Source organism: Alnus glutinosa, chromosome 5 (assembly GCF_958979055.1).
Source record: "Alnus glutinosa chromosome 5, dhAlnGlut1.1, whole genome shotgun sequence".
NCBI lineage: Eukaryota > Viridiplantae > Streptophyta > Magnoliopsida > Fagales > Betulaceae > Alnus > Alnus glutinosa.
In genome coordinates this window covers 1,488,749-1,503,004 of record NC_084890.1, presented here as the reverse complement: position 1 = coordinate 1,503,004, position 14,256 = coordinate 1,488,749, and the positions used below count along the sequence as shown (strand labels likewise).

The following is a 14,256-nucleotide window of genomic DNA, read 5'->3' as shown; positions in this document are numbered from 1 at the left end:
CACGTGAAGACGAGAGAAGACGAGAGGGAGCCGATTTCTTGGTGGCTTTCTTGCTGATTTTTTACCGACTGAAGACAAGAGAGGGTGCCGATTTTTAGACACGAGATTTCTGGGTGGGTGCCTTTCTGGTTTTTTGTTGATTGAAGTCTGGATGGGTGCCAACTGTGCCGAAGGAGGGACTGGGGTGCCGACGGTTAAAACAACCACCGCTCGATAGTGGACAGGTTCATAACAAACCTCGATTTCCGATAGACCCAGTAGATCGTCTCCCCACATGCTGGCGACACCGCTCGTCCTCAATTTCCGGCAGACCCAGCAGGTCGTCAAAAATACCGTGAGAATTTCAGAGGGTAGGGAGATGGGTATTTTCGGGTTTTTAGGCTAAAAGAGTAATGTGCCGTGCATGTGACTCAGTTTTCGTCCACTTAAACGGTACAAATTGACAAATAGGGCCAAAAAATAAGCAAGTGGTAATTTGGGGATCAGAATACAAGCATTGGTAGTTTTGGGAGCCATCCGAATAAATTGTGGTAATTTGGGGGAGTTAAATTGTATTTAACCATTTTTTTAGGGTTAAATATTATTTAGCCCCCGAAACTAACCATCATTTTTTTATGAAACATCACGAACTGACAAGTGCCATGATTTAGCCATTCAAACTGTCAATCTATTATTATTTAGCCCCATTCATCAGTCATGACCATTATGTTGGATGGAAAATCAAAATTGACAAATGTTTCGAAAATATCCTTATTTTGACCATTGAAAAACCAAATTACCCTTTCCTTTTTATTATTTTTTTAAATATAATAATTTGTTAAGGGTAATTTTTTTTCTTCTACTAGTTAATAAATACAAAGGGTAATTTTTGTTTTTCAATGGTCAAAATAAGGGTATTTTCAAAACATTTTGGTCAAATTTGATTTTCTATCCAATATAACGGTTAAGTGCGGAATGGATAGCTAATTCTTTCGAATAGAGACTAACGAATAGGACTAAGTTGCAACAAATTGGCAGTTTGAAGAGCCAAAGCATAACATCTGTTAGTTTGTGGAGATTTATAAAAAATGACTATTAGTTGAGATGGCTAAATAATATTTAACCATTTTTTTTATTAAGTTAAGGACAGAGAAATGAATAAAATATGAGACAAATAATGAATAGTAGTATTTCATATATGTAGCATATCATTGTAAATAAAGGATGAGAAAAAATTTGAATGAGGGTAGATTTAAGATATGGTCCTTTAAAATTTGAAGAAATTAAATGGCTCTTTAAAGCATATGTTGTGGATGCCGGGCAGTACCACGTCAAGAGTAATTATATAAGTCTCTCTGAAAATAATGTGATTTTTAAAATCACCATTCGATTAAATTCAATAGTGATCTATCACACATCAATTGATAATTTTAATAGCCACTTTATTTTTGGAATGAAACAAGAGAGATACAGAAAAAGACTTTTAGCATTACTCTCATGTCAGATGTTTGAGTCACAGAATAGACGAACTATAGGCGGGATTAAAATGTATTGTTATTATGTATAGATATAGTGTTAAATAATTAAATTTTTTATTTTTTTATCAATTCTTTAAGCTTTTAAAATAAATTATAATTTAACATAATATTTGAACAAATGTCCTGAATTTAAACATTATTTTCATCCTTTACCTTCATGTGATTTAACAAGTAGAATTGCCAAAAAAAAAAAAAAAAAAAAAAAAAAAAAAGAGAAGAAGAAGAAGAATGGCTATCGAATCTTTAAGAATTTAACCACCTCATTTCCATTGACTTTTTAATCAATGATTAGCCTTAAGGCCCTTAACAAAGCAATACAATTTTAGTTAATTGTTTGGTTAACTTTGAAATAATTTGACCAAACCATATCCAGGTTTAAACATTATTCTTATATAAAAACATTAAGAATATCAACTTTAATCTTTTTTTTTTTTTTTTCAGTCAACGGTCAAGAAAATACCAGATTCATATATTTTATACTCTAAACGGCCGAGTGAGAAACGCGGTTCAGCTTCTCTTCCTAGTGGCTTCCACATTTCTGATCATAGAATATATTTTATTCATATATATATATATACTCCAACTTGCATGTGGATCCAAAACCTCTCTATTCCTCATCTATTGACCACCGAAAGTGCAAATTAAGATCAAGAACGTACAAAAAGAAGAGGAAGAAGAAGGAAAGATTATCAGACACAGAAAATGGAGGGTGAGATGAAGAATTTCGCCAAGGTATGGGTTTCGGTCTTCATATCTCTAAGCTACTGTTATGCCATAGGTAAGATTGTCCCCAGAGGCATTCCAAGACTGCTTTCTGTGCTCCCAATCGTGTGCCTCTTCCTTGTCCTTCCTCTCAACCTCTCCTCCATGCATCTCGGGGGCACCTCTGCTTTCTTCATTGCTTGGCTCGCCAACTTCAAGCTCTTGCTCTTTGCTTTTGGCAAAGGGCCTCTTTCCTCAGACCCATCACTCCCTCTTGGCAGCTTCGAATTCGTTGCCCTTGCTTGTTTTCCCATTAAGATCCGACAAAACCCACCTCCAAAGTCATCGGAAAAACCCCAAAACAAACCAATACCTTCAGATTCAAATGGCAAAACTGAGGAACACCCAGCTCCCAAAAAGCCCAAGAGTGTACCCAAGTCGCGTCTAAACTATGCTGTAAAGGGTCTACTAGTAGCATTGTTGATCCGAGTCTATGACTACCGCGAGCACATTCATCCAACAGTCATACTGATTCTATACTGTTTCCACATATATTTCGGCCTTGAGATCATCCTAGCCATGGTTGCAGCCTTGGCTCGAGCCCTCCTGGGCCTCGAGCTCGAGCCGCAGTTCGACGAGCCATACCTCTCCACCTCGTTGCAAGACTTCTGGGGCAGAAGATGGAACCTCATGGTCACCAGCATCCTACGACCGACCGTATACGAACCTGTCCACAACATTTGTAAACGTGTCATAGGTCGCAGGTGGGCTGCTTTTCCAGCGGTACTGGGGACCTTTCTTGTGTCGGCTCTCATGCACGAGCTCATGTTCTACTACCTGGGGCGCGTGCGGCCCACCTGGGAGATCACGTGGTTCTTCCTCCTCCACGGTGTCTGTTTGATGGTCGAGATCGCTCTGAAGAAGACCCTTCACGGGAAGTTTCGGTTGCCGAGGCTGATATCTACGATCCTTACCGTTGGATTCGTGATGGTTACCGGCGTTTGGCTATTCTTTCCCCAGTTCCTCCGGTGTAAGGCTGATGTTCGGGGCTTAGCTGAGTACGCGGCTCTCGGCGCGTTTCTGAAGAACGTTTTTCATGGTCTGCCTTTGCAGCCTTTCAACGCATTGAAAACCTTGGGCGTGCCGCGTGTTTGATAAGTAGTTGCGACGTGTAATATTTTGTGTATCGTGCGGTAAGAAATGATTAGTGTTATATAAAATTGAAGAATGCTTTATTGAAAAGTAAGAATATTTTATTTTGTAGTAGTTTTTTTACTTAAATAATAATAAAAAATTATTGATGTAATATAAAAATGCGTAAAAAAGTTAAAATATTTTTCACGGGAAAAGTAAAAAGAAATAGAGGGAGAGTTAAGAGTCATTTGTCAAACAACCCTTACAATAATTGTGGCCTTACTTTGACCTCTCATTTAGATTCTCTCATGTTGCAGTTCAATTTTAATTTGGTCATATAGGTCTCATAAGTAGTTTATCAAAATTACATGTTCGAATTCTTTAAATGAGTCAAATTTTTAATTTCATTTTGCATGCTCTAATAGGGACGGAGCCAGAAGTTTTTATAGGTAAGAGCCAGTAGCCAAAAATATTTCTTGACAGGGGCTAATAAGCTAAATTTTTAGTTTTTTACCTTATATATTTTTTTTATTTTTATTTTTTAACAAACAAATTTCAACCTTCTAATTTTGTTTTTTTTTAAAGAAATTTGGGCCATGGCCCCGCCAACCCCCCTCCCCCCCACCTCCGTCACTGTGCTCATGGCAAGCTCACCTGACGGCTTGAAATCAATACAGTAGTATGTAGTTCAATTGCAGAATATGTATCCAGCTTTGTTTCTTTAATCTTTGTAAAATATTTTTAGAGAAGTCATTTTTTAAAAAAATATTTTTCATTGAAATCATTTTTCAGTGTTTGACGCATACGAAAAATTACAAATATTTTTTTATACTTTTATTCAATCATATTAATTTAAAAAAATTAAATTTTATCTTGTATATATATATATATATATATATATATTTTTTTTTTTTTATTTGGCCTATATGTATCCCAGCTAATTGACCAGAAGCCAGCCGTCCTGGCCGAGATCCTATCGTTTTGGGAGGATCACGGCCAAATGGCTAGGGATCCGGCCAGTTTGGCCGGAATCTGGCACAGTACCACTAGAATCCGGTGACGGTTGCCGGACGTCGGAATCCAAATTTTTCAGATTCCGGCACCGACCGATGCAGGAATCTGGCTTGTCGAAAATCAGCGATAGTCAACTGCTTGAACATAAAGGTTGACTGCGTTGTTTAAAAGATGGTCGACTGCGTCTGACATCTACGAAAAATGATTTACGTTTTTTGAGAAGGGTAAATCATTTTCCAGTTGACCATTATTTTTGTCCTTACCTTCACCGAAAAATGCCAAAATCATTTTTTAGAAACCATTTTACGCAGAAACAAATGGAGCATAAGTGTTTTTTTATTTTAAAAAAATGTTTTAATATGACATAAATATGAAATAATTTTAAATATATATATTTTTTTAGTATTTTATGTTTTAGATTGTTTATTAATGTCTTAACAAACAATAGTTTTGCACCATAAGTAAATCAACGCTGTCATTCTATTGTTGGCAAATAAAAATGCAAAATGCATTTTTTATTACTTAAAAATGAGCATGAGAATTATGTTCTAACTTCTATGAACATGTATCAGTTTTATTGATTAGATTAGAAAGAAAAAAAAAATAATAAAATAAAAAAAAAATCAACTCAATTTAAAAGAAAAATTTGTCTTATATTTGTCGCAAAGTTAATTAGTTTTTTTTTTTTTTTTTCGTTGCTATCATTTTCTATCTCACAAACACAAAAAAGTACAAAAAATATTTTCAATAAATTATTTTAGCCAAAAACAAATAGAGCCTCAAGTAGTTTGCACCTCCTCTCAAAAAATAAAAAGTAGTTTGCACCTGCCCTAGAAAGGCCCCCAATCCCGGACCAGGATTGGTTCCTTCTATTTAAAACCCTTTGCATTGCAATGCCTGTTGTATTAGCTTGACCTTTCATAAATGGAGACATAATAAAGTGTCCATAATATAGATGCTTAGTATATGCTCTTGTTTTTCAACAAGAGCATATACTAAGTAGTTTGCAATGCCTGTTGTAATGCAGTGTTGAGTCGATACTATTGCTTTCTCTTGAACCATAGTAATATTTTTATTTGATCAAATTATTGTATTATTTACTTTATTTCTCTTGAAATGATTTGTTTATTTTTACGCACACCTCCTTTTAGGAGGCTTACACATTATGTGGCATAAGGGGTTACATCTTGTATGAAACTTAATATTATACCACTTCAACAAATCGCCAATCCGACTACAATTGTAATGGGTCTCTCGATAGGACCTACATGTAGAGCAAGTGCTCAGGTTGTCGAAGACTTGCTCGGATACGTAAGCCCCATCGAAAGTTAATTGCCAATCCAATTGTAAGAGATAGGCAATTGCAAGGTGTTGTGACACAATGCTGCTCCCAGTGATCGCTCTAAAAACAGGCTTACTAGGCTCGATGTTGAGGTCCATAAAAGATTCAAGTTTTTCTCCCTTAACACCAATTGGTTTTAAACTTTTAAGTAGAATGAAAGCTCACAGTCCAATAATTCCCAAAGCCCAACTAGTTGGACAAGTTCGCTATAGGAATCGAGAGGCTTCTGTTGAAAATATAAATTACAGGTGGACTCTACTCAATCAATCTCTAAATGGAAGATAATCAATCCATGAAAGGAAAACAAATAGAAACACTCTTAGATCTTCTCCACATGGAAACTAAACACCCACATGGCCATTAATGCAACCTACATGGTAAATCACACTCTATAAGAAAAATCACACCTTATTGGTATCAAAGTTACCATATTAGACAAATGAGTCTTTCTCATAAAAAAAGAGTACACCCTTGAGCATTGAATATACACATTCTCTCATTTATCACGTTCTCTATTCAGTTTTCTTAGATAACCTTTACCGACTTAAGTATCAGAGTGTCTCCGGTCTTCTCAAGGACTCACAGACCTTAGGTGACTATTTTATTTGTTTTGTAGGAGCCTCATCACCGGTTTGACCGTCCAAAAAACGGCTTCAACAATTAGTTAAGAATATGACAAGGGAGTATACTGTCTGTAGTAAAATAAATCCTATCCCACAAGGATTAGGTTTAGGTGCTGTAAAAAGAGACAAATGTATCATAAATCCTTGAGTAAAGATGCAATTTGAATTCACGCTCACTTTCTAATTTTAAAAATTAGATACATGAATTTTTGATTATTCGCAATAAATCCGTTTGTGAGTTTGCCGTTTAAGTTTACTTTCACTTGGCAAATCAACTTGAAATGAGAAGATGCTCAAAAACTTATATACACACATGGTTAAAATTATATTTAACCCATGTGAAAGACTTACTATCGTAACCCCCACAAACTGCATGTTTGTATCCAGAGGCTGTGGATTCAAATGATCGTGTAAGATAAGTTGGTCGAGGTAGAAAATCTTCCACTCCCATTTCCTCATGTAAAAAAGTAATCATCGCATACAAATAGTAAACACTAACATAAAACTGTCAAAAATTATTAACACTACGATATTTTGCCTTTATAATTCTTCTAAAACAATGTATGGATGGTTTTACAGTCAAAACTTTGGGAGACCGAAAGATGATGGCCTTACTTTTCCTTCAGTCAGGCAGCTTCCTCCATATTGACAAATCAACCACTTCAAAAGATTAACACTTTCAATCCTCTCTCTTATCATCTGTGTGTTGAAAATACATAACGCTTATCTAAACTCAATACACATTCAACAATGGGATTTGAAGTCCAATATTACTGCTGCTGCTCATAAATCTGCATATAGGTCTCAGAGAGTGCAACCATTTGAGGAAGTGTTTCTGAAACATGCAGATCCTGCATCTCATACCTGAAAATATTGAATGTCATAAGTGTCCGTTGCAATACTTGTTACATTTTAATTCAAGGTTACACAAATCAATTAAATATGGAGTTACCATAATTCTTCTGACTTCCGCTGTACAAATACCCGGTAGAACCCTTCGTCAGGTTTACCATCATGAACAATATTAGCAATCAAATCATACTTCGACCGCAATTTCTCATTCTCCTTGGCCATCGGCAAGGGTATGTAATCCTTCAACTCCAGGTTCTTCACAGGAAAGTTGACTGAGACAAAGACAACATCAGTTAGCACAAGGCACATGAACTGGCCAAGTTCCACTTATATGATAGCCATAGATTCATTATACAACTCACAGATATAGTGATGAAATCTTACCTAATGTAGGGTTCTTCTCCACAAAAAAGTTGTTCTTTGTAAATCGACGCAAGTGAAGAATAAGATACTGTGGCAATCTGGTAACACGATATATCATCCTTGCTATACGAGGACGGACAACTTCAGTGACCGTTTCACCATCAAACTTCTTCAGGATGTTGAAGAGTGGAACCTATAACAAAATCATACAAAGAATTTGGTCCATGAGAAACACTATTAAAAAAAAATATATAAACCCAAATTTTCTCTAGTACATATATCTATCGACAACTTCTAGTACTCCATTTTTCCAAAAATAAACTGAAAAAAGGCCACTTTGATTCAGATAATTGTGTTCTTTAAACAAATGATGGAGACGATTGCTGTTCCAGTTAATACTTCTTTTCTCTTTTTCTTTTTTGCGTGGTAAGTTACACACATACAACTAGCTGGTCTTGAACCTTTTACCACACACACACACCTAGTTGGTCTTGAACCAATGATTTGACCATCCACCCTATTCTTATAGGGGAGGGAAGTGCCATTTGTTCCAGAGCTCATTGCAATGTTATAATTAGTACTGATGTCATGCAAATAAAAATTTAGATGTAGTATCGATAGCAGCCCAAATTCTAGAACACGAGGCCACTTCCAATATATCACTCGAAGGTCCTCTTATTTTTTTTTTAAAAAAAATTACCATCCAATTCTCAGAATAAAATATAAGAAAATGGAAAATTCTTCAATTTTGTGTGATCACTCTTGAAAATTGAAGGCATTGTTTACTGTGATCCTAGTCTTTTGAACTAAACAGGGCTAGAAAAGAACTGGCCAATTTCAAGCAGCTCTTGTATGGAACCAAAGTGGTGTAGAATGCTGCAAATGTAAATCAAAAGAAAACAAACCAAGTTAACCTTTCTCACTCTGACCTTCCTTTTTCATGTTACTTTCTGAGAACCAAACTGGGTCTTAAAAGAATTCTCCAATCATTGGCTCTCTCTAACTTCTTTTTTTTTTTTTTTTTGAAAGGAGCTCTCTCTAACTTTTACATACAAATGGAACAACCATATTTAACCCTTTATCTCAATTCCAAGTTATTTTAAATATCTCTCTCTCTCTCTCTCTGGGTCTTAAAAGAATTCTCCAATCATTAGCTCTCTCTAACTTTTCCATACAAATAAAGTGGCTCCAAAGGCTGCCTATGTAAATCAAGAGATGGAACAACCATATTTAACCCTTTATCTCAATTCCAAGTTGTTTTAAATATCTCTCTCCCTCTGGGTCTTAAAAGAATTCTCCAATCATTGGTTCTCTCTAACTTTTACATACAAATAAAGTGGCTCCAAATGCTGCCTATGTAAATCAAGAGATGGAACAACCATATTTAACCCTTTATCTCAATTCGAAGTTATTTTAAATATCTCCCTCAATTCCAAGTTATTTTAAAAATCTCTCTCTCTCTCTCTCTGGGTCTTAAAAGAATTCTCCAATCATTGGCTCTCTCAAACTTTTCCATACAAATAAAGTGGCTCCAAATGCTGCCTATGTAAATCAAGAGATGGAACAACCATATTTAACCCTCTCTCTCTCTCTCTCTCTCTCTCTCTCACACACACACACACACACACACACATCAATTCGCCAATTCCATGTTATTTTAAAATACTCTCTCTCATATCTATCAATAATAAAACATAAAGCCTTAGTTGATTAGAACCAACCCTTTAAGCAAGATCTACTAAAGACAACAGAAATAAAAATCCCATTTACATTGCAACCAAACTAACAAAGAAGTCAAAGTATACCTGGGGTATTATATTTTTCTCCATCACATCTTTGAAAAGAGGAGGTGGGGGCAAATCCAGTCCAAGCATTAGGAACGGCATTCTGGAAGTTTCCGCATCATGTTCAATTCCACCATCTGTGAGCTTCGAAAGAGCAATCTGGTCATCACTGTTTTCTTTCTTCTCAGTAACAGCTTTGTTATGGATCTCTTTCACAACCTCCAATTCCCCCTATCAAGTGTGTAGTAGATTCTATATAAGCACAAGTGCATATCCAACTACTAACAACAAAGTGGACAGCAAAGAAGAAGAATGATATATACACTTGAAAGCAATCATAGATAATGCTATTATTTTTCTTTGTTTTAAGATCAGAATGTAGTGTGTTTAGAAGCCATGACATGAATTCAACTGGGTCAGACTGCATGCCTATCCGAAACCGTTTTTTACTGGCTTTCATAACTGCCTGCAGAAACTCATGAGGGCTCACCTGTAAAGATAGAAAAAAAAAATGATAAATATGAATTTCATGTTCAAGACTATTTATTCAATGTGCAAATCACTGGGATCAAACCTGTCCTTTAAAGTTCCGTGCATGCCAAATCTTCCGTGTGAGTTCTCCAAATCGATGAACAAGTGAAGATTTGCTTTGTTTATAATTTTCACGGATAAGAAAAAAATTTCTTAAAGGAGTAACTCTCATTAAAGATTGTATTGTGACGTTCACAAAATCTGTCTCCTTGATGTTGTTAAGGCCCACCTGAAATTTGCCAAAATCATGATTAATACTTCAAAATGGCCCAAAAACATCTAATAACATCTCTAACAATAAAACAAAATGCAATTTTGTGCGAGAAAGGCCGAAGATAGGTACCATTCCTGGGAGGTAATCAGAACCATCAAGTTCCCTAGACCATTGCTTGTTCTTGTCAAGTTGTTCAACTTGTTCCTTAGTAAACCTGCATATATGTTAGCAGCAGAAAAACAAATAAAAATTAAGAGCTTAAGATTACCTGATTTTATAAACTCAAATCTTAAATAAAACATGGACAATAGCATGTGTATCAAAACATAGCATATCACTATCACAAATATCACTGAGAAAATGAAGCTGACCAATGTAATTTTTTTTTTCTAAGAGAAATTGTTATCCACATGGATCAAGCACACATATCCAATGAGAGTCACAACATGAGTATGACCACATGCTAACACATATCCAATGAGAGTCAAAGCATGAGCATGACCACATGCTAACACATATCCATGCATAAAATGCATGTAGGCCTCTACACACACATAAACATGCATGCACAAGTGATTGCATAGACAGCCACTTGCACCCACAAACACACACAGATGTGCAGAGAAAGGTCGAGGGACAACATGCAATAGAGATGAAATAAAATAAAAGCATGTAACCAAAACATAAGCACACCTTTGATTCAGAACATGCCGAATGTCATCTAATGAGGGGTCGTCAATTTCATATCCATCAGGAAGGCAATAGACCTGCTTAGTCCGAAGATTGATGTAAACATGATGCCCTGCTTCGAGGCTGTGAGTATATGCATGAGACTTTTTCCCTCTTCCTTGGTAGTACTTACCACAGACCAAACATGCATACACATTCAAATTCGAGAGAGATACAAAGCAGAACTTCTCAAAATCAAAATCCAAAACTTGAAAAACATAGAAGAGCAATGGACCACACACTGAAAATGCATTTTTACAGATATATGCCCCTAGTTAATATGGACATCCGTACAACTTTGACAGAGTGAGGAAAAAAAAACCGCTCAAAGTCAAAACTTAAAACCTCTAAAGCATAAACACACAACTCAAAATAAGACACTTCTATGTATCGAGTAAAGCAATTACACAGACACATGCAGAATTTACACACAGAAATATACCAATAATGTTGTTAAAATATTTTGAGCATCCAAAGACGAGTTGTATACCTGTCAATTAACGGTATCAAGATAAGGACAGTCCCTCCGGCGCTCCACCTCACGGCTTCGCTTTCCTTGACTGTATGCTTGCTCATGGTGATCATCATCGTCGTCATCGTCATCTTGTTGACCACCTTCCTTTCTATCGCCATTTTGCTCGGAACGCCTATGCCTCTCATCTTCCTCCTCTTCGTCATCATCATCATAATTCGCTAGTCCGGCAAGAGGATTTGCTATTGGGAGAGGTGGAGGCGAGGGAGATGACTCCTCCACCACTTTCCGCCTCTTCAATTCTGAAGCAAACCCTCCCTCCTCCACCAAGTCATCATTCTCTCTCTTGGATTTCATTTCTGTTACAGTTTCACTTCGCTTATACACACAGAATTTCACCAATCTGCCTATCTACTAATATAAATTGCATTTCAGTGTCGTAATCTAAACCATTTAATAAAAAAATTACCATTTAGAAAATCTAATAATTCAGATGAATTCAAAATATTCATCCAAGATATTGAATTATTTCAAATGCATTAAATCTACTATGCCCAAAACACAAAATATAAAAATATATATACATATAAACAGTTACTAAAGACGAAGAACTAGTTGTTTCCAATTTACTCGACAGTAAAGCTAATTACTCCGTTGGTTTCTAAGGAAAAAAAAACTCGAATTTTCTACGCATTTCTCTCCCTAAAATCTCTAGGGTTTTGCACTTAACAGAGCAAAAGAGCAACCAAACAAAAAAATATATTTTAAGAAATTGAAGATGATTTATTGACGAACCTGGGAGTGATACCGAGAAGCTGAATGTGAAGTTTCGGTCACCTGTAACTCGGAACGAGTGGCTAGTCGCGAATCGGAAATGTTCTGAGGTCGAGAATGCGCTTCTCAATTGTGTAAAACGAAGCCAGTAGGCAGCGCCGAGTTACCCAATGAGAAATCGCCAGCTCAACAAGAGATCCATACCCGGTAGCTTTCGGTCCTGGGCCTGTCCTCGGGCGGTTATCTTCACGGGCTTGGAGAGAAAGACAAGCACGGCCCTTTAGTTTGCAGAGGGGGTTTGATGGGTGTCCATAGTAACATACTAAATGAAAGTTATAATAACTGTTAAAAAAGCACAATTGCTACTTTAACCACTGTTCATCCTATTTTCTCTCCAACAGTTCACTCTCTACTTTTTTTAATCATTTTCTTTAATTTTTGTTTTCATTTCTCTCTCACTCTCCGGTCTCCCCCAACCCCAACCTACTGCACTACAACAAAGAAGAAGCACCCAGGTCTCCCCCAACCCCAACCCCAACCCACTGCACTACGACGAAGAAGAAGCACCCACCGCACCAGAGTGGCACTTCAATACCGCACCACTCAACCACCGGATCAACGCCGTTCAACTACCGCACACACGACGTCGATCCACCCACGGCCAGAGCAACGGAACCACCGATCAAGACCGATCCACCGGAAAAAGGGCACAGCTGAACCACCAAAAAAAAAAAAGGTACAAAACCACCAAAATCTCCAGACGAGTCGAGGATCTGGCGGGCCCCGACAGAATCCACCTCCAGCTTCACTGGCGTCGACCCATCCACCGAATGTCACTCATCGTCGATCCATGGAAGATCGAGGCTCATCGTCGATCCATGAACATATGTACGGTGATTAGGAGGGATGCGAATTAAGGGAGCTGAGCATGTGATTGTGGCCATTTTTGTTCCCTGACCTCAGAGCTTCGTATGTGAGTCTTTAGATGAGGGACGGAGAGTGACAGAGAGAGACGGAGAGGGACAAAGAGGAATCGGAGAGGGAGAGAGGGAGAGAGAAAAAAATTAATAAAAAAAGTCTAAACACATGAACAGTGAATAGCCAATGTTGGCTATTTACTGTTCATGTATTTAGAAAAATGGTTAAAGTAACCATTCTGTTGGAGAAGAAAAAAAAAGCAAAAGAAGTTATATTTGACTATTTTGGTTAAAATAACTACTCTGTTGGAGATAGTCTAAGTTACTAACATGTCACCCCAACCTGCAACAAGAAGATGGACCCTTCTTTTTTCTTTTTTCTTTTTTTTTTTTCCTTTTTAAATTTTTTTTTTTATTTACAACCTAGCCTTTAAAAATTACGTGTTCTTAGTATGTAAGAAACACAATTTTTTTTTTTTTAATAACATATGCTTTTAACATATTTTTTTTTAATAATTTAAAAGACATGTCGTTTTTAAAAATTAATTTATAAGAGTTTATGTCGTTGTCCTTATAAGAAAAGGTATAAAACTTTTCGGAAAGGAAAGTTAACACAAAGGCAAGCTCGTTTCAAATGTGTATTATATGTTCCAAGCCCAAGGTTGAGCAAATAATAGGAATTAGTATGATCGACGTACCCAATTTGTGTGGGGTTAATCAATAGAGCCCAAGGTCGAGCATGGTGTTACACTCGACAAGACCAATTTGTGAGGTTAACATGCGGAGCTCAAGTTGAGCGGGGCATGCTTTAGTATTTTGATGACGCATACAAAATTCTGGATCGACCAGGTTTGGATATATATATATATATATTTTTTTTTAGATACATGAAGAAAATTACTATAGGAAAGAAAAACAAAACAACAAAACAAGCTGGGCAGCCTAAAATTAAACTAAGAATGAAAGTACGTAGAGCTAGATTTGGGTTTAGTTAGCGGTAAAATCTTTTGATTGTATAGAAGCGTGACCAATGTTATTAATATAGAACAAAATTATATGAGATATGTAATAAATGTACTTGTGATTTCAATTAAAGCTTTGGTATTATCTTTATCAGTTTATAGCTCACTATCTTTCTTCATTCTTTTTCTTCCCATTCTTTGCTGACATGACATTGTCAATCCACTCTTAGATCGATCTTAATTAAAGAGAAAAAAAAATTAATGGTGAATTGATAATGCCACATTAGAAAAAGATGATGGAAGAAGAACAAGAAAATACAAAGTAG

At 36.4% G+C, this 14,256-nt stretch overlaps 2 protein-coding genes across 5 annotated transcripts; one reads left to right on the top strand and one right to left on the bottom strand.

Annotated features, from left to right (window-relative positions):
• Nucleotides 1–2,112: 2,112 nt before the first annotated feature.
• Nucleotides 2,113–3,478, top strand: LOC133869388 (acyl-CoA--sterol O-acyltransferase 1). Its single transcript, XM_062306365.1, has one exon. It carries the CDS (start codon nt 2,220–2,222, stop codon nt 3,372–3,374), a length of 1,155 nt encoding a protein of 384 aa, XP_062162349.1. The 5' UTR covers nt 2,113–2,219; the 3' UTR covers nt 3,375–3,478.
• Nucleotides 3,479–6,758: 3,280 nt separating this feature from the next.
• On the bottom strand, nt 6,759–12,207 carry LOC133867622 (uncharacterized). 4 transcript variants are annotated; one of them, XM_062304371.1, is made up of 10 exons: nt 12,073–12,207; nt 11,296–11,636; nt 10,770–10,889; nt 10,206–10,290; nt 9,906–10,091; nt 9,657–9,821; nt 9,353–9,562; nt 7,569–7,740; nt 7,285–7,456; nt 6,759–7,196 (listed from the first exon to the last, which is right to left on the bottom strand). In XM_062304371.1, the coding sequence occupies exons 2-10, from the start codon at nt 11,490–11,492 to the stop codon at nt 7,103–7,105; spliced, it is 1,401 nt and encodes a 466-aa protein (XP_062160355.1). In that variant the 5' UTR covers nt 11,493–11,636; nt 12,073–12,207; the 3' UTR covers nt 6,759–7,102. The 4 variants fall into 4 exon arrangements, with proteins under 4 accessions (XP_062160355.1, XP_062160357.1, XP_062160354.1 ...); XM_062304373.1 differs by having other exon boundaries at nt 10,770–11,021; nt 11,303–11,688; nt 12,073–12,158; XM_062304370.1 differs by having other exon boundaries at nt 11,296–11,688; nt 12,073–12,155.
• Nucleotides 12,208–14,256: the final 2,049 nt, after the last annotated feature.

Bases quoted from the DNA above. Each gene is read 5' to 3' on its own strand.
- LOC133869388 (XM_062306365.1), top strand. From the start codon at position 2,220: ATGGAGGGTGAGATGAAGAATTTCGCCAAGGTATGGGTTTCGGTCTTC.
- LOC133867622 (XM_062304373.1), bottom strand. From the start codon at position 11,634: ATGAAATCCAAGAGAGAGAATGATGACTTGGTGGAGGAGGGAGGGTTT. The intron at 10,291-10,769 runs GTGTGCTTATGT...ACATATATGCAG, and splicing joins CGGCATGTTCTGAATCAAAG to GTTTACTAAGGAACAAGTTG. The intron at 9,563-9,656 runs GTGTATATATCA...CACACTTGATAG, and splicing joins TTATCTATGATTGCTTTCAA to GGGGAATTGGAGGTTGTGAA.